The following is a 14,100-nucleotide window of genomic DNA, read 5'->3' as shown; positions in this document are numbered from 1 at the left end:
TTCCCCTACTCTGGAGGTAACACTTAAATGTTTTGTTAGATTTATAGCTGGGCAGTGGTTGCACCTTTAATCCCAGCATCTGGGAGGCAGAGAGAGGCGAGCAGATCTCTTGAGTTCGAGGCCAGCCTGGTCTATCAAATGAGTTCTAGGATGGCCAGGGCTGCACAGAGACAACCCTTGTTTCGAAAAACAAAAATTTGTTGTTTACTATTTTATGTGTTTTGAGTGTTTTGCCTGCATGTATGTGTGTTCAATGTATGTACCTGTTGCCCTTGGAGACCAGAAGAGGGCATCAGATCCTCCGGAAGTAGAGTCGCAGTTAAGAGCTGCCATGTGGGGCTGGCGAAATGGCTCAGTGGGTAAGAGCACTGACTGCTCTTCCGAAGGTCCTGAGTTCGGATCCCAGCAACCACATGGTGGCTCACAACCACCTGTAATGAGATCTGACGCCCTCTTCTGGTGTGTCTGAAGATAGAGTGAATTAGGCCGGAGCGAGCAGAGCCGGAGCTAGCGGGCCGGAGCGACTGGCAGAAGTCCTGAGTCCAGTTCCCAGCAGCCACAGACATGATGGCTCATAGCCATCTGTACAGCTACAGTGTACTCATACACATAAAATAAATAAAATAAATCTTAAAAAAAAAACGATTTATTAAAAAAAAAAAAAAAAAAGAGCTGCCATGTGGCCCTGCGGTGGTGGCGCACGCCTTTAATCCCAGCACTCAGGATGCAGAGGCAGGCGGATTTCTGAGTTCCAGGCCAGCCTGGTCTACAGAGTGAGTTCCAGGACAGCCAGGCCTACACAGAGAAACCCTGTCTCGAAAAACAAAACAAAACAAAAAAAGAGCTGCCATGTGAGTGCTGGGAATTGAACCCAGGACCCCCACCCCAACCTACCCCCTGCAAGAGCAGTAAGTGCTCTTAACTGTTAGCTAACTCTCCGGCCCTGGCGACCACTTTCTAATGTACACTTTGGAAATGTACAATTGTATTTTTTTCTCTTAGCCTTAGAGTTCTGTTCTGTGAGAGTCACATGTTGTGCACACTGGCTTTGAGCTTGCTCTGTAGCCTAGGGTAGCTTTGGAATATGCTCTTCCTGCCTCAGCCTGCTAAAACCAACAGGGATTTACTGCACCCTCCTGCTTTTCCTACAGGATGATAGGTGTTTGTTTTTCTGCCACTTGCACAGTCTGGCTCAGTCTGTCCCTCCATACTTCTGAATACAGCTGCGGCCCTGTCTTTGTCCTTACCAGGGCTCAGTCCTGTAGTGAGTGGGCATTTCTTGAACAACGTGCTTCCCCTGTAATTAATCTTTTGTCTTACTTGGATGCCTATGTCCTTAATGATCTATTTGGCCTCTAAGTATTTTCTCAAGATCTGTACGTTATTTCACTTTGTTCCAGATTCCTGGGGAAGTCTGCTGGAGCCTTTGTTCCATAGATGGAGAATTCCCTTTGCCTCTTGTTTGCCTGTATTGTGTGTTGTGATGGTTTGTATATGCTTGGCCCAGGGAGTAGCACTATTAGGAGGTGTGGCCTTGTTGGAGTAGGTGTGTTACTGTGGGTGTGGGCTTTAAGACCCTCATCCTAGCCGCCTGGAAGCCAGTATCCAGCTAGCAGCTTTCAGATGAAGATGGAGAACTCTCGGCTCCTCGGCTCCTGCACCATGCCTGCCCGGATGCTGCCCTGTTCCCACCTTAATGATGATGGACTGAACCTCTGAACCTGTCAGCCAGCCCCAATTAAATGCTGTCCCTGTAAGAGTTGCCTTGGTCATGGTGTCTGTTCACAGCAGTAAAACCCTAACTAAGACACATGTGTGGTTTTGGTGATGGTGGTGGTGGTAGATTTGTTTGTTTGTATTTTTTTTCTTTTTCTTTTTTTTTTGGATTTTCAAGACAGGGTTTCTCTGTGCAGCCCTGGCTGTCCTGGAACTCACTCTGTAGACCAGGCTGGCCTCGAACTCAGAAATCCGCCTGCCTCTGCCTCCCAAGTGCTGGGATTAAAGGCGTGTGCCACCACCGCCCGGCTGTATTTTTTTTTTTTCTTAGCTTATTTCAAGAGATGTATTTTTAGTAGCTTCATGTAAGTGTTTGATTTTAAGTCTTGTGTAACTTAAAGAGTCAGTTTTACCACATTGGACAGATAGTTTATTAGGTGAGTATAAATACTAGGAAATGGTTATTTTAAGAATTGTAGGTTGTTCTCTCGTCTCAGAGTTTCTAGAGTTTAGTTTCTAGAATTGCTTCTGAGACGTGTTTACCCCTACGGTCATCTATATAAGACTCATTGTGGGGGAGGGCAGCTCCTGTGGCCATCTAGGTAAGACCCATTAGGGGAGAGGACAGCCCCTGTGGTCATCTATGTAAGACCCGTGGGAGGAGGGCAGCCCCTGCGATCATCTATGTAAGACCCGTGGGGGGAGGGCAGCCCCTGTGGTCATCTATGTAAGACCCGTGGGGGGAGGGCAGCTTCGTAAGCAGCCTAGACTGACTTCAGACTCAATACGTGGCCCGTGATGATCTTGAACTTGTGATTTTCCCACCTCTAGCTCTCAAGTGCTGGGGTTGCGGGTTTATGTGGCTACTCCTGGTTTTTTTTAATGTGGTGTTTTGTTTTCTGAGTTGTCTATGTATTGTTTTGAGACAGGATTTCTCTATGTAGTCCAGGCTGGCCTTGAACTCAGAGAGATCCACCTGCTTCTACCTACTGAATGCTAGGACTAAAGATGTACACCACCACTGCTGGGTTAGCTTGTGCAAGATTTTTTTAAAAATCCTGTCATGGGATTTAGCAGTGTAGCTTTGGTGTGGGTCTATCTTGATTCATTTTGGGGGGCATATCCGTCTTAGAAATCAAGTATTTGTATGATATTTTCTTGATTTTTATTTGGCTTGTTCAGTTCCCCCTTACCTAGGCCGACCTTTAACAGAATTACTACCCTACTTTACCCCACTTTTTTATGAGACAAAGTAGGCAGCCCTGCTGCCCTGCAACTCTGCATAAACCAGGCTGGCCTACAACTCACAGAGACCTGTCTGCCTCTGCCTTCTGAGTGCTGGGATTGAAGACATGTACCACTATGCCCAGCTTGCACAACTTTTACTTTCTGATCTTTTCCCCTTGAGATTCTCCTTGTGTAGTTAACTTTACATATCTGAAGCTATTAATTTCTTCTCCCTGAATTACAGCCTTCCTCCAAAATTGCCTTTTCTTTTAAAGTTTACATCTTTTTACCAGTAGAGGTATTTCTAAAGGTCTGTTCTTAGAGTTTTGTTTTTGTGATTCTTCATGTTGTGGAAGGAGGGGTTCTCTCCTTCCACAGAGAATGTTCCAAGGCTGGAACTCAGGTCCTCAGGCACCTCACTAACGCCCACATGCACACCTTTCCCCTTGACATTGTTTGTTTTCCATCTACCCTCTTTCTGCTTCCCTTAAGTGTCTACAGAAGAACAGCTTACAGCCACATAATAGTCTTCTACCTATTCAGTGACCCCGAGTCGTAGGAACTACAGACCAGTCCATGGCGGTGGGCCAGGCAGTTCAGTCTGCATGCGCCTCTGTGCTCCCTGGGATCAGGCTGAGCGTTACTGAGCTCAGAAGCTGGTCCACTCACCATGAATGTCTTCCTTTGTCACAGCTTTCTCAGCTGCAGCATGCTCATTCCAATATTTCCAGGACGTCTGTAGACCGTTCCCGGGGTGTTTCTGGGAGAGCCAGCACCCACTGCGTCAGACCCATGGCATGAGCTTGTTTGCATAGGAGAGCAAACTCTTCCACACAGGGCAATGGTGGACATCTGTGATGGGCTAGTGGTCAGCTGTGCGATCAGTCACTAACCAGAGGATATGGCGACTGAGAGTGCTGGGAATGAAGCACCCAGTAATTGGAGCAGCAGACTTGAGCACAGCCCATTGGCTAGTGTCCCTGTTAGATGGTGCTGACATCAGCAGGGTTTTCAATAGCAACAATGGCACACGCTGTCAGCAGGCCTGTGGTGATGCACTGTTATGAAGATATTTCATTTCTAAGAGACTGGGACTTCTGCTGAACCTCACAGCCAGAGTTAATAGATTTTGGGATCCCTTACGGTTGCTGTCCTACTGTGTGCTCAGCCTACTTGTTTAATATGCCTTTAAGAGAACTATGCGACAACCAACCTTATTTGCCTTGGGTTTCCTTGTATCATAAGCTTTTACAACCTAAGCAAATGCATAGCTGTAATTTTAAGTTATGTTCTCTTCCATGCCCTAGGCCCACAGTAATGTGTGTGTGTTTGTATGTGTTGTGATCATCATTTGCTGGAGACAGCAAAATAGGCTGGATGTAACACTGAGATATTGATTGTGTGTTCTCTGGTTAGTTGAGGTCAACTGGGAGTCAGCGACTTTAGCCCTTGTAACTCTATTTCTGGAAGGTGTTCCTTCTCCTTTTCCTGGGTGATGCTTTGCTTTCTGTATTTTTTTAAAGATTTATTTACTCATTATGTATACAATGTTCTGTATGCATGTATACCTGCACACAAGAGGGCACCAGATCTCATTACGGATGGTTGTGAGCCACCATGTGGTTGCTAGGATTTGAACTCAGGACCTCTGGAAGAGCAGTCAGTGCTCTTAACCACTGAGCCATCTCTCCAGCCCCTTGCTTTCTGTATTGTTCAATGAGAGGACAAAGCTCATTGTTGCACACAGGACAGAAGGCAGAACCCCAAGTCAATATTCCGGCAGAGGAAGCACAAATTCAGACTAATACACAGGATCAGGGGGAAGACAAGCACACAGCAGAGAATGCAAATCTGGGCTCCCTCTGGGTTAGATGGCACCTGGAGTGCTGGGCTCCCTCTGGGTTAGATGGCACCTGGAGTGCTGGGTTTCCTCTGGGTTAGATGGTACCTGGAGTGCTTTGGTTTCTATCTTTAATGTGACACCAACACATCACTGGTGGCTCTGAGTTTATTATCAGTGTGTGCAAGTTGACCACACAGGTCCTTTTCAAATTTATAATGTAGATACCATCATCTGTCCTTAGATGTATTTGCTGCTTCTGGAAGTCAAAGTTGGTGCCACTGGTGCTGCAACTGGCTTGGAAGTCACTGTAGACCAGGCTAGCCTCAAACTTTTGTTGATCCTCCTGCCTCCTGGGTGCTAGGATTGAAGTCATGCACCACCCACTGTGGCCTCATTTTGCCCATTTTCTAACTGGATTTAATACACCTTAAGAATACTTTCCATTTTTAAAAAATCTGTGATAATATAGAGTTCCAATATATATCTAACCCAATTCCACTGTATTAACACCGTTATGGGACATTTATAATGGTTTATAATGGCCTTGATATTTACCTGATAATCTTTTTTTCTTTCAAGAGTCCATGCAGTATTCCGTTTCCTTAGGGGTGTCTCAGCTGCGCTATTTCTCTGGCTTCACTTCTTTATGACAGTCTGGGAACTATTGCCTGAACTGTTTTGTAGATGGCTCTTCCACTGCTATTGGTAAGATATGGTCCTAATTAGACTGGAGCTATGCGTTTGAAGAAGAGAAGGCACAGAGGTGGCTAGCCCCCTCATCAGTCTTACCAAGGTGATACATGTGTGTAAGTATGTGTTTGTGTATATATATATATATATATTATATATATATATATATATAATAGTATACACATCTACTGTATATACATATACTATATATTCATGTATATACTATGCATGTACTATATATGTGTATACATATATATGTATATGTATACACATATATATACTACCAACATGACACTGTAGATGTTGACACCTTAATTACTGGCTAGAATAGGATCTGTCAGATTTCTACCCTGTAAAGGAACTCTTATAAAATGTTTTTCTTCATCTTGAAAATGTACATGACTTACTTTATAGACCAATTATAAGTTGAAAATCCCATAAGTTAAAGTGGGTTGAGAGCCAGTTAGATGGCTCAGCAGATAAAGGGGCTTGTTGATAAGCCTTATGACCTGTGTTCAATCCTCAGGATCCACATAAAGGTGTGTCTTGGTTACTTTTCTATTGCTGTGATAAGATACCATGACCAAGGCAACTCGCAGAAGAAAGTTTTTTTGGGGCTTGAAGTTTATAGAGGGTTAGAGTCCATGGCCTTCATGTCAAGGTATGGCAGCAGGGTAAACATGGTGCTAGAGCAGTAGCTGAGAGCTCACATCTTGATCTATAAGCACAAGGCACAGAGAACTAGGAATGAGCTTTTGAAACCTTGAAGCCAGCCTCCAGTGGCAGACTTCCTCCAACAAGGCCAGACCATCTAATTCTTCCCAAATAGTTTCATCCACGGGGGACCAAGTGCTCAAGGATATGAGTCTATGTGGCCATTATCATTCAAACTACCAAAAGGGGGAAGGAGGCAACAGACTCCCACAAATTGTCTCTGAGCTCCACACAGGCACTGGGTCATGCATGTCTCCACACAAAAAATAAATGACTGTTTAAAATACTTAACTAAACAAAATAAGGCTTATTCTGGAAATAAATGGAAATGACACTTGTTATCCAGCAGTTCTAACATTGCATATAAATTTCTTTAGGCATCTTACTAGCTACTATTTTTACCTTTTGTTCAGCAACTTCCTGAGGCCAAATTTAACTCCCCTTATCTGTTAGTTTGCATAATGTCTCTGTTGCTTTTGTGTTGCCTGCAGGCCAGTGGATTAGCTGCAACAGAGACCTGTTGGCCACAGGACCCAAAATATTTATCTGATCTTTGCACTAGAATATTGAAAGGGAAAAAGTAAAAGCTTGTTTCATAGTTTACCGTTCTGTCTCTCTCTCTCTCTTTCTGTCTCTCTCTCTCTCTCTCTCTCTCTCTCACACACACACACACACACACAGAGGTGGCTTAGTGGTTAAGAACACTTGCTCAGGAAAAGGCCTGGGTAGGTTTAACTCCCATAATCAACACCAAGGAGTTCACAAGCACCTCTGACTCTAGTTTTTTTACGTTTGTAGGCTCCCAGATACACACAGACATATAACTAAAAATAATGAAATAGTGAAAAAAATAACGAAATAAGTATTTAACAAAAAGATTTATACACAAATAGTAGCTAGAAAAATTAAGTATGCTTTTATTTTATGAGAGCTATCATAAATATTTGCCTAAAACTAGCTACTTCCTGGGCCTTTAGGGGAACCTAAAATTTATTCTATTTGAGGCAGTGTGTTTATCAAAGTACAGATCCAAACTACTTGTATCTAAATCACACAGAGCAAGTATCTAAAATACAGATGCTAAACACACATACACACCAGATTCTTCCATCCTGCCAAAGACCCCCTGAAAAGAGGGTTTCTGATCTATAACTGCATATTTGATTACTACCAGTATATGTAGTGCCTGACTCCTTTATAGCATTCACTCCGATAAAGCCACCTGCTTACTTGTTATCTCTCTTGGCAGGACTATGAACTTCTTCATGGTAGATACTGTGCTAACTAACTACTTTAGTGTTTGAAGTTCAGAGTGGGCGCATGGAGTGACCGAGTTCCTAAAGAGGACCCCTGGATGATGGAGATTGTGGAGATGCTTCTAAGAGTAACAAAAGCAAAACTATTTTCATGAAATCATGAGGATCACAAATTCAAGGTCATGGTCATCTCTAGCTACATAATGAGTCTGAGGCCAGCCTGGGGTACCTAAGATCTCAAAAGAAAACGACGAACCATTTCAGAACTAAAGACACCAAAGAAACTCGCAATCCAAGACAGATGGTTTTACTGGTACCGGGATATGAACAAGTTATGATTCAGATTCCAAATGGCTTGAGAAGCACTGTTTTGGGGTTTTAGACTGGGGCTCTTCCTGCCTAGTATACCCAAGGTTCTGAAATTGATCTCTGGAACTGCAAAATAAAAAACGAGGTCTAGGGCCTGAAGAGCTGTCTTGACAGAGCATCTGGTGCTCTTGCATAGGAACAGAGTTTGGCTCCCAGAAGCAAAGTTACCATCTTCCAGGGGCTCTGACACCTCCTGACCTCCACAGGCACCAGGCACACACAAAGTAAAATATAAAATTTCTAAAATGCCAGCGTTATTACGGACTCTTCCCCCCTAAAATGGGGGCTTACGGTGTGGCCTAGAGTGACTGCATGTACAATCCCTTGGGACAGGCATAAGTTTGATCCCAGGATCCCTACAGAGAAAGGAAAACGTAACACCTGAAAGTTGTCCTCTGACTTCCACACACGTAATGGTACATACAGAACACACACAAATATATAAATAATTTTTTAAAGGTCGGCGACCAATATGGGGCTCCATAGCAAGGTCACCGCAAAGCAAAAAACATCACACACACACACACACACACACAAAAGGTGTTCCATACAGTGTTACAATGAACACTTAGCATTCTGTTTTTGGTTGATAGTTGAGCAAACTGACATTACAGAAAGTGCCTTAGACACTACAGTACTAAGACAATGCTAAATATATTATTTGCCTCTAAAACAACTTAATGTATTAAGTTTTGACTGTGCTTCATATCATGTACCTCTCTAGTGAAGTAGTATAAACAAACATTCAGAGACAGCAAATCAGTGTTAATGACAAGCCCCGACCCGTGGCAGTGTGCTTGAAAACACAGACCTTTTGGGTTAAAAGCTTTAACATCTGTTGGGAAGAATTGGTCACATGAGTTTGGAATCTTTGATCTCCCCTGTATGAATTGTACTGGCTGTTGACCACCAGACACCTGACTGCAAATATCTTTTCTTGTACTCCCATATTTCTAGACAATGATTTTTGTAAGACAATAAATTTATTCATTATAGATTTAAAAAAAGGTGTTCCATAAATGTGTGAATATTTGTGTGCAGAAACTATGTGGTAAAACAAAACAAAACAAAACAAAACGTCCAGGTTCAGTTCCTTCTCAGTTTCTGAAAAATATCTCGAACCCTCGCCTTAGAATCAAGTTAGAAAGCAGGAAAGCCTCTTGTTTTTTTATTTCCTGTGGCACCTGCTAGTCAAGGCGCTTCAGCAACAATCCACAATCCGCATCTCTAGTCCTGCCAGTCTCCATCCAGAGTGCTGGCCTTACGGGGCTAGCCACCGCCATCACGTTACGTCATCTAGGACAAAAAACAAACAACTCATTTGCTGCCTCTTACAGCATCCGTATTCTGTCAGACTCACCTCTTAGGCTTCAGGGATGCCTTTCTGACAACCTCTCAATCCAAACAGAGGGAGGGAGTGGGGACGGGGTCGGAGGTGGGGTTGGGATGGAGGGGAGACAGACAGACCGACCAACAGGCAGACAGACAGACCCTTCAGTCACCCCAGTCCTGCCCACTGGGGTTGTCAGGACCCACCAGGGGTCAGAATGTCCGAGTCCCCTCGAGGAAGTGCCAAGCTCCGGTGAGTCCCCGACGTGTGGTCGTCTGAGCCCCGGAGGTGCCCGCGCGTGGACCCCCACGCCGCCGGCGCGTGCCCGGCGCGTGCCGGCGCCCGACGTCTGCCCGCAGGAGGAGCTACGTCTCGCGCGAGCCCTCCCCGTACATCTCGCGACACTTCGGCGGACCGGTCTGCGCCTCGGGCTCTAACCGGGTGAGCCAACGCCGCCAGGCGCAGTGCTCGCCGCCGCAGCGCCCAGGAGCCCGCGGTGTGGGATTGGGGCGCGGCCGCAGGCTCCGCCCGCCCGCCCGCTTGCCCGCCCCGCCCGGCTTGGGAGGTAGGCTGCAGCGGGGATGTGCTCGGCTCCCTTCTCGAAGCCCGAGAGCGCGAGCGGCGGTGCGGACGAGCGAGTCCAGGTCCGCGCGGGCGCCTGGGCCGGGGCGAGCCGGGGGTCGGGGGTTTCCGGTGTGCACGGTATCCCGGGGCGTCCGTGCACGGCGCGGCTGCTCTCCGCTGGGGCGCCAGGAGATGAGGTGCCGAACTCGGAGCCCGGTCGGAAGAGGAGGGCAGGCCGAGGTCTCCGGAGGATAACGGGGAGGCCCGGGGCGCGTTTGCCCCGACCGTGCCGGGTGCCGCGATGCCGCTCCTCCATCTCCCACCCTGGCCTTTGGGCTCTGCCTCTGGGTCTGCAGCGCCGCTCTGCCGGGGACTTTAGTGCTGGGTCGGTGGGAGTTCGCCCGTCATCCTCCGCCCAGGGGGCAATTGAGGTCACTTGTAACTTTTCACCCGAAACCGAACTCTGAGTCTTCGTGGGTCGCCGCGCCGCTATGGCTGCAGGCAAAGTTTCTGTTGGGGCGTTAAATGTACCACAGCCCGGACGGAAGCGTACTTGGAGAATCAGCCAAAACGGGTCTTTGGCGATTAGTTCAGTTTTCTGTATGTTAAGATTCCAATAGTTATGTAAATGTGTATGTAGTAGAAATGTATAATAGAGCCTACCTGCCTGTTATTAATGCACGACGCACTAAACGGTTTTTAGTGCGCACGTCTGGAAGTAGGTGGAATTTTCAGCCTCTGGTGGTGCTACGTATAGGTTGAAAATTGTGGAAAAATTGTTGCAATCAGTTTTGACCGTGTGTTTCTTGACATTTCTGGGTTTGCTAAAGAGCTTGTTGTAATGATTAGACATTTTTAGTTTTCTAAGGAGAATTGGGAGCTCAGTGCAGAATGGTGGAGCTGAACAATTTGTTTCCCTCTCCAAATAATTATATGTGTAGTATATATTACATATATATTAATATATATTAAAATTACATAGCTTTTAAAATTTGTTGTTTTCAAGAACAGCTTCCAAAAAGAGTTATTGAGCGTGTGAACATTTACAGTGTTAATAGATGAAAAATAATTCTGATAGTTTTTTATTTTGTCTTCTAGAGCGAAATGTCAGCGGGGGAAACACACCAGGAGCAGCTGTCTCAGTCAGATCCGTCCCCATCATCAAACTCCTGTAGTTCCTTCGAACTGATAGACATGGATGTCAGCAGCTTGTACGAACCCGTTTCTCCACATTGGTTCTATTGTAAGGTAATAGATTCTAAGGAGCTCTGGATCCCTTTCAACTCCGAGGACTCACAGCAACTGGAAGACGCACATGGCTCTGGTAGGGAGAAACTGATGACTCTTAACAGATTCGAGTAAACTAACAGGTCATAGCCCCTACTGTGATTGCTACTAAAATTAAATTTCAGAATCACTCCAGTTTTGTCCTTTTAAAAGTGTATTAAATTTCTACATAATTCTCCAGTCTTTTCTGTATTCGAGCCATTGTTTGACTTATTTTAGTCAGAAAGTTTGTGTATGGAGTAAGCTGTCGCATTGCAGACTGAACTAACATGTCACTTTTGTTCTCACATAACAAGAAAGTGTTAGTGATGATATATCATCAAAACTTGAGAAAAATCTGTGTATGTATCTGTATGTGAGAGTGTGTGTGGTGTGTATACAAGAGGCATTACTGCCTTAGAAAGGGAAAAACTGTTAGTAGTTACTGTTTTCATTAAAATATAATTGGTTTGAAATACTAAAAATCACTCATGAAAAAGATACGACCAAAAAAAGAAAAAGGATGGAGAAAAAAAGAAAAAGCTAGGAACCAGATTCTGTTTGCGATGTAGCCAAGTAGAACCTGTTTCCGGTTCATGTGATTGTTTGGACTGTAACTTACAGTTGTATTTTGGGAGAGTTGTTGTGACATAGTATACTTCTTTTCTCTTTTGCAATTCTTGATAGGAAAAGATTGTAATGAGAGAGTTGTTCCCACTGATGGGGGCAGATATGATGTCCATCTAGGGGAAAGGATGAGGTACGCCGTGTACTGGGATGAGCTACCGTCAGAAGTGAGACGGTGCACGTGGTTTTACAAGGGAGACAAAGACAATAAGTATGTCCCCTACTCCGAGAGCTTCAGCCAAGTTTTGGAGGTATTCCCTACTTCTGACCTACTGCTTTCTTCCTTCTTTCTGTCCTGTTGTTCAGTACTGTCTTAAATTCTTCCAACAGGTCATGTGAAACTTCCAGGAAGAGATCACCTACTTTTATGTCATACTTTATGTAATTTCTCTCTGCAGGCTAGTTTCAAATTAAAGTTGTAATTTCAGATTTCAAGTTCTATAGAAATTGTATTGTGCCTTTTAAGTTTAAATGTACCTGGGCAGTGGTGGTACATATACACCTTTAATCCCAGCACTCAGAAAGCAGAGGCAGGAAGAGCTCTTGAGTTTGAGGCTAGCCTGATCTACAGAGTGAGATCCAGGACAGTCAGAACTATACAGTGAAACCCTGTCTCTAACAAATAAGTTAATCAGTCAGTCAATTAATTGAATGTTTTCCAGTGGTAATTCTTGTTAACATCTAAAATATGACCACAAAAACAATCTTTTACATAATTTTTAGAAGATTAAAAAAATTTTTTTTGAAACAGAGTTTCTCTTTGAAGTCCTGGCTGTATTAGAACTGGCTATGTAGACCAGCAAACTCAAGAGAGTTCCTTCCTCAAGAAAGAGGCCTTCCTCTGCCTTCCAATTGCGGCTACTAAAGGCATGTGCCATGATGCCTAACAGTTTAAATTTTTTTAATTTTAGTGAGGGAGTGTTTACTCGCATGTAATCCATGTGTGTGCAGTGCCCAAGGAGGTCAGAATACTTGGAACTGGAGCTATAAATACTTGTGTGCTGTTATGTGGGTGCTGGGAATTGAACCCAGGTCCTCTACAAGAGCAGCAAGTGCTCTTAACTACCAAGCCATCTCTCTAGCCCCAATTTGTTGTATTCTTAATCTGAGAAATATATTGGTTTTCTTTAACTTGAAATAGATTGTTATCGATACTGATGTTATTGAATAGTGGTAGAATCCAAAGTAGTAGTTTCGTTTTTAGTCTGCTTTTTATTTATTGTTTGTTTGTTTGTTTGTTTGCTATGTTTCATTTTTTTTTTCTTGAGCCAGAGTCTCACATACCCCAGACATATCTCAGAGTTAACAGATAGCTGAAGATGGTTTCAACTTCTGATACTCCTGCCTCTGCCCCCTGAAGGCTGGCATCCATCACTGCACTTGGATTCATGCTTTGCTGGATTAGAATATATGCCTTTCTGCATGTTTCTTCAACTTTTTGAGACAGGATCTTGCTATCCATCTCCGGCTGGCCTGGAACTCACTTTGTGGCCCAGGTTGGCGTGAAATTCAAAGTCATCCTCATGTGTTGGCTTTCTAAGTGCTGAGATTACTGGGAGAGGCCACCACGTGTGGCTGCTGGTCATTGTAAAAGATGTTAATGAGCTAGGAATATAGTTCCCTGGTAGAGTGCTTGTCTAATACATGCGAGACCCTGGATCCACTCTCCAGCACTATACACCAAGAGTTTTAAAATAAATTTGTTAACTTGGAGAGTATGTTCTTTTATTGGAATTCATTAATAAGTTTGGATTTAGTGGGGCTGGAGACATGGCTTAGCGGTTAAGAATGCTGACTGCTCTTCCGAAGATCCTGAGTTCAATTCCCAGCAACCACATGGTGGTTCACAGCCACCTGTAATGAGGTCTGATACCCTCTTCTGGTGCGTCTGAAGACAGCTACAGTGTACTTACATATAATAATAAATAAATCTTTAAAAAAAAGTTTGGGTTTAATAAAGTTGTTAGAGAGTCTAATATAAAATATATTTTCTTTTAAGGATACGTACATGCTTGCAGTAACTCTGGATGAATGGAAAAAAAAACTAGAATCTCCAAACAGAGAAATTATTGTATTACACAACCCAAAGGTAATGTGAAGTAAAGTATATCAGTGAGATTTAGATCAAAGGTCAATGTATTACTAAGGAAAACCAATGGTTCTTTTGTTTTATGGATGCCACATAGACTAACCTTTGGCATAGTTTATATTCCACTCTCTGTTATAAAGGTTATTAATGCTTATAGTCATTATTTACTCCATTTAGCTTGCATGTAAGAATTTTCTACTATATGTATGTGATGTATATGTATGCATATATATATAATGTGTGTATGTGTTGGTGGTTTTTGTACAGTGTATGTGTGAATGTGGATATGCATATACAACAATGTGCTTGTTGAAGTCAGATTTGAATGTCAGTCCTGTTCTAGCCTGAGACAGAGTTCTTCATTGTTCTCTGATGTGAATATCAGGCTAGCTAGCTTTTTTTTTTTTTT

General features: G+C 43.9%; 1 protein-coding gene and 1 long non-coding RNA gene across 8 annotated transcripts in view; one reads left to right on the top strand and one right to left on the bottom strand.

Moving 5' to 3' along the window:
- Positions 1 to 8,779: 8,779 nt before the first annotated feature.
- LOC116069062 lies at positions 8,780 to 9,546 on the bottom strand. Its single transcript, XR_004109824.1, has 2 exons — positions 9,352 to 9,546; positions 8,780 to 9,111 (listed from the first exon to the last, which is right to left on the bottom strand). It is a non-coding gene; the product is annotated as an uncharacterized LOC116069062 (long non-coding RNA).
- Ddhd2 (DDHD domain containing 2) overlaps positions 9,538 to 14,100 on the top strand; it is a 55,565-nt gene continuing 51,002 nt past the window's right edge. For 4 of the 7 annotated variants that reach the window (XR_004109820.1, XM_031339370.1, XM_031339369.1 and 1 more), the window contains exons 1-4: positions 9,538 to 9,789; positions 10,808 to 11,033; positions 11,663 to 11,853; positions 13,602 to 13,691. Coding sequence is in view for 5 of the 7 variants with exons in the window: in XM_031339370.1 (XP_031195230.1) it covers positions 9,727 to 9,789; positions 10,808 to 11,033; positions 11,663 to 11,853; positions 13,602 to 13,691 (570 nt within the window). In the remaining 2 variants the exon portion in view is untranslated. Of the gene's footprint in view, positions 9,790 to 10,807; positions 11,034 to 11,662; positions 11,854 to 13,601; positions 13,692 to 14,100 lie in introns of those variants that run through there. The other 3 variants (XR_004109821.1, XM_031339372.1, XM_031339373.1) reach the window with 2 other exon arrangements.

This window comes from Mastomys coucha, unplaced genomic scaffold (assembly GCF_008632895.1).
Source record: "Mastomys coucha isolate ucsf_1 unplaced genomic scaffold, UCSF_Mcou_1 pScaffold22, whole genome shotgun sequence".
In the NCBI taxonomy this organism is placed as follows: domain Eukaryota; kingdom Metazoa; phylum Chordata; class Mammalia; order Rodentia; family Muridae; genus Mastomys; species Mastomys coucha.
The sequence above is the reverse complement of the archived record's forward strand: the minus strand, read 5'-3'. Positions and strand labels throughout refer to the sequence as shown.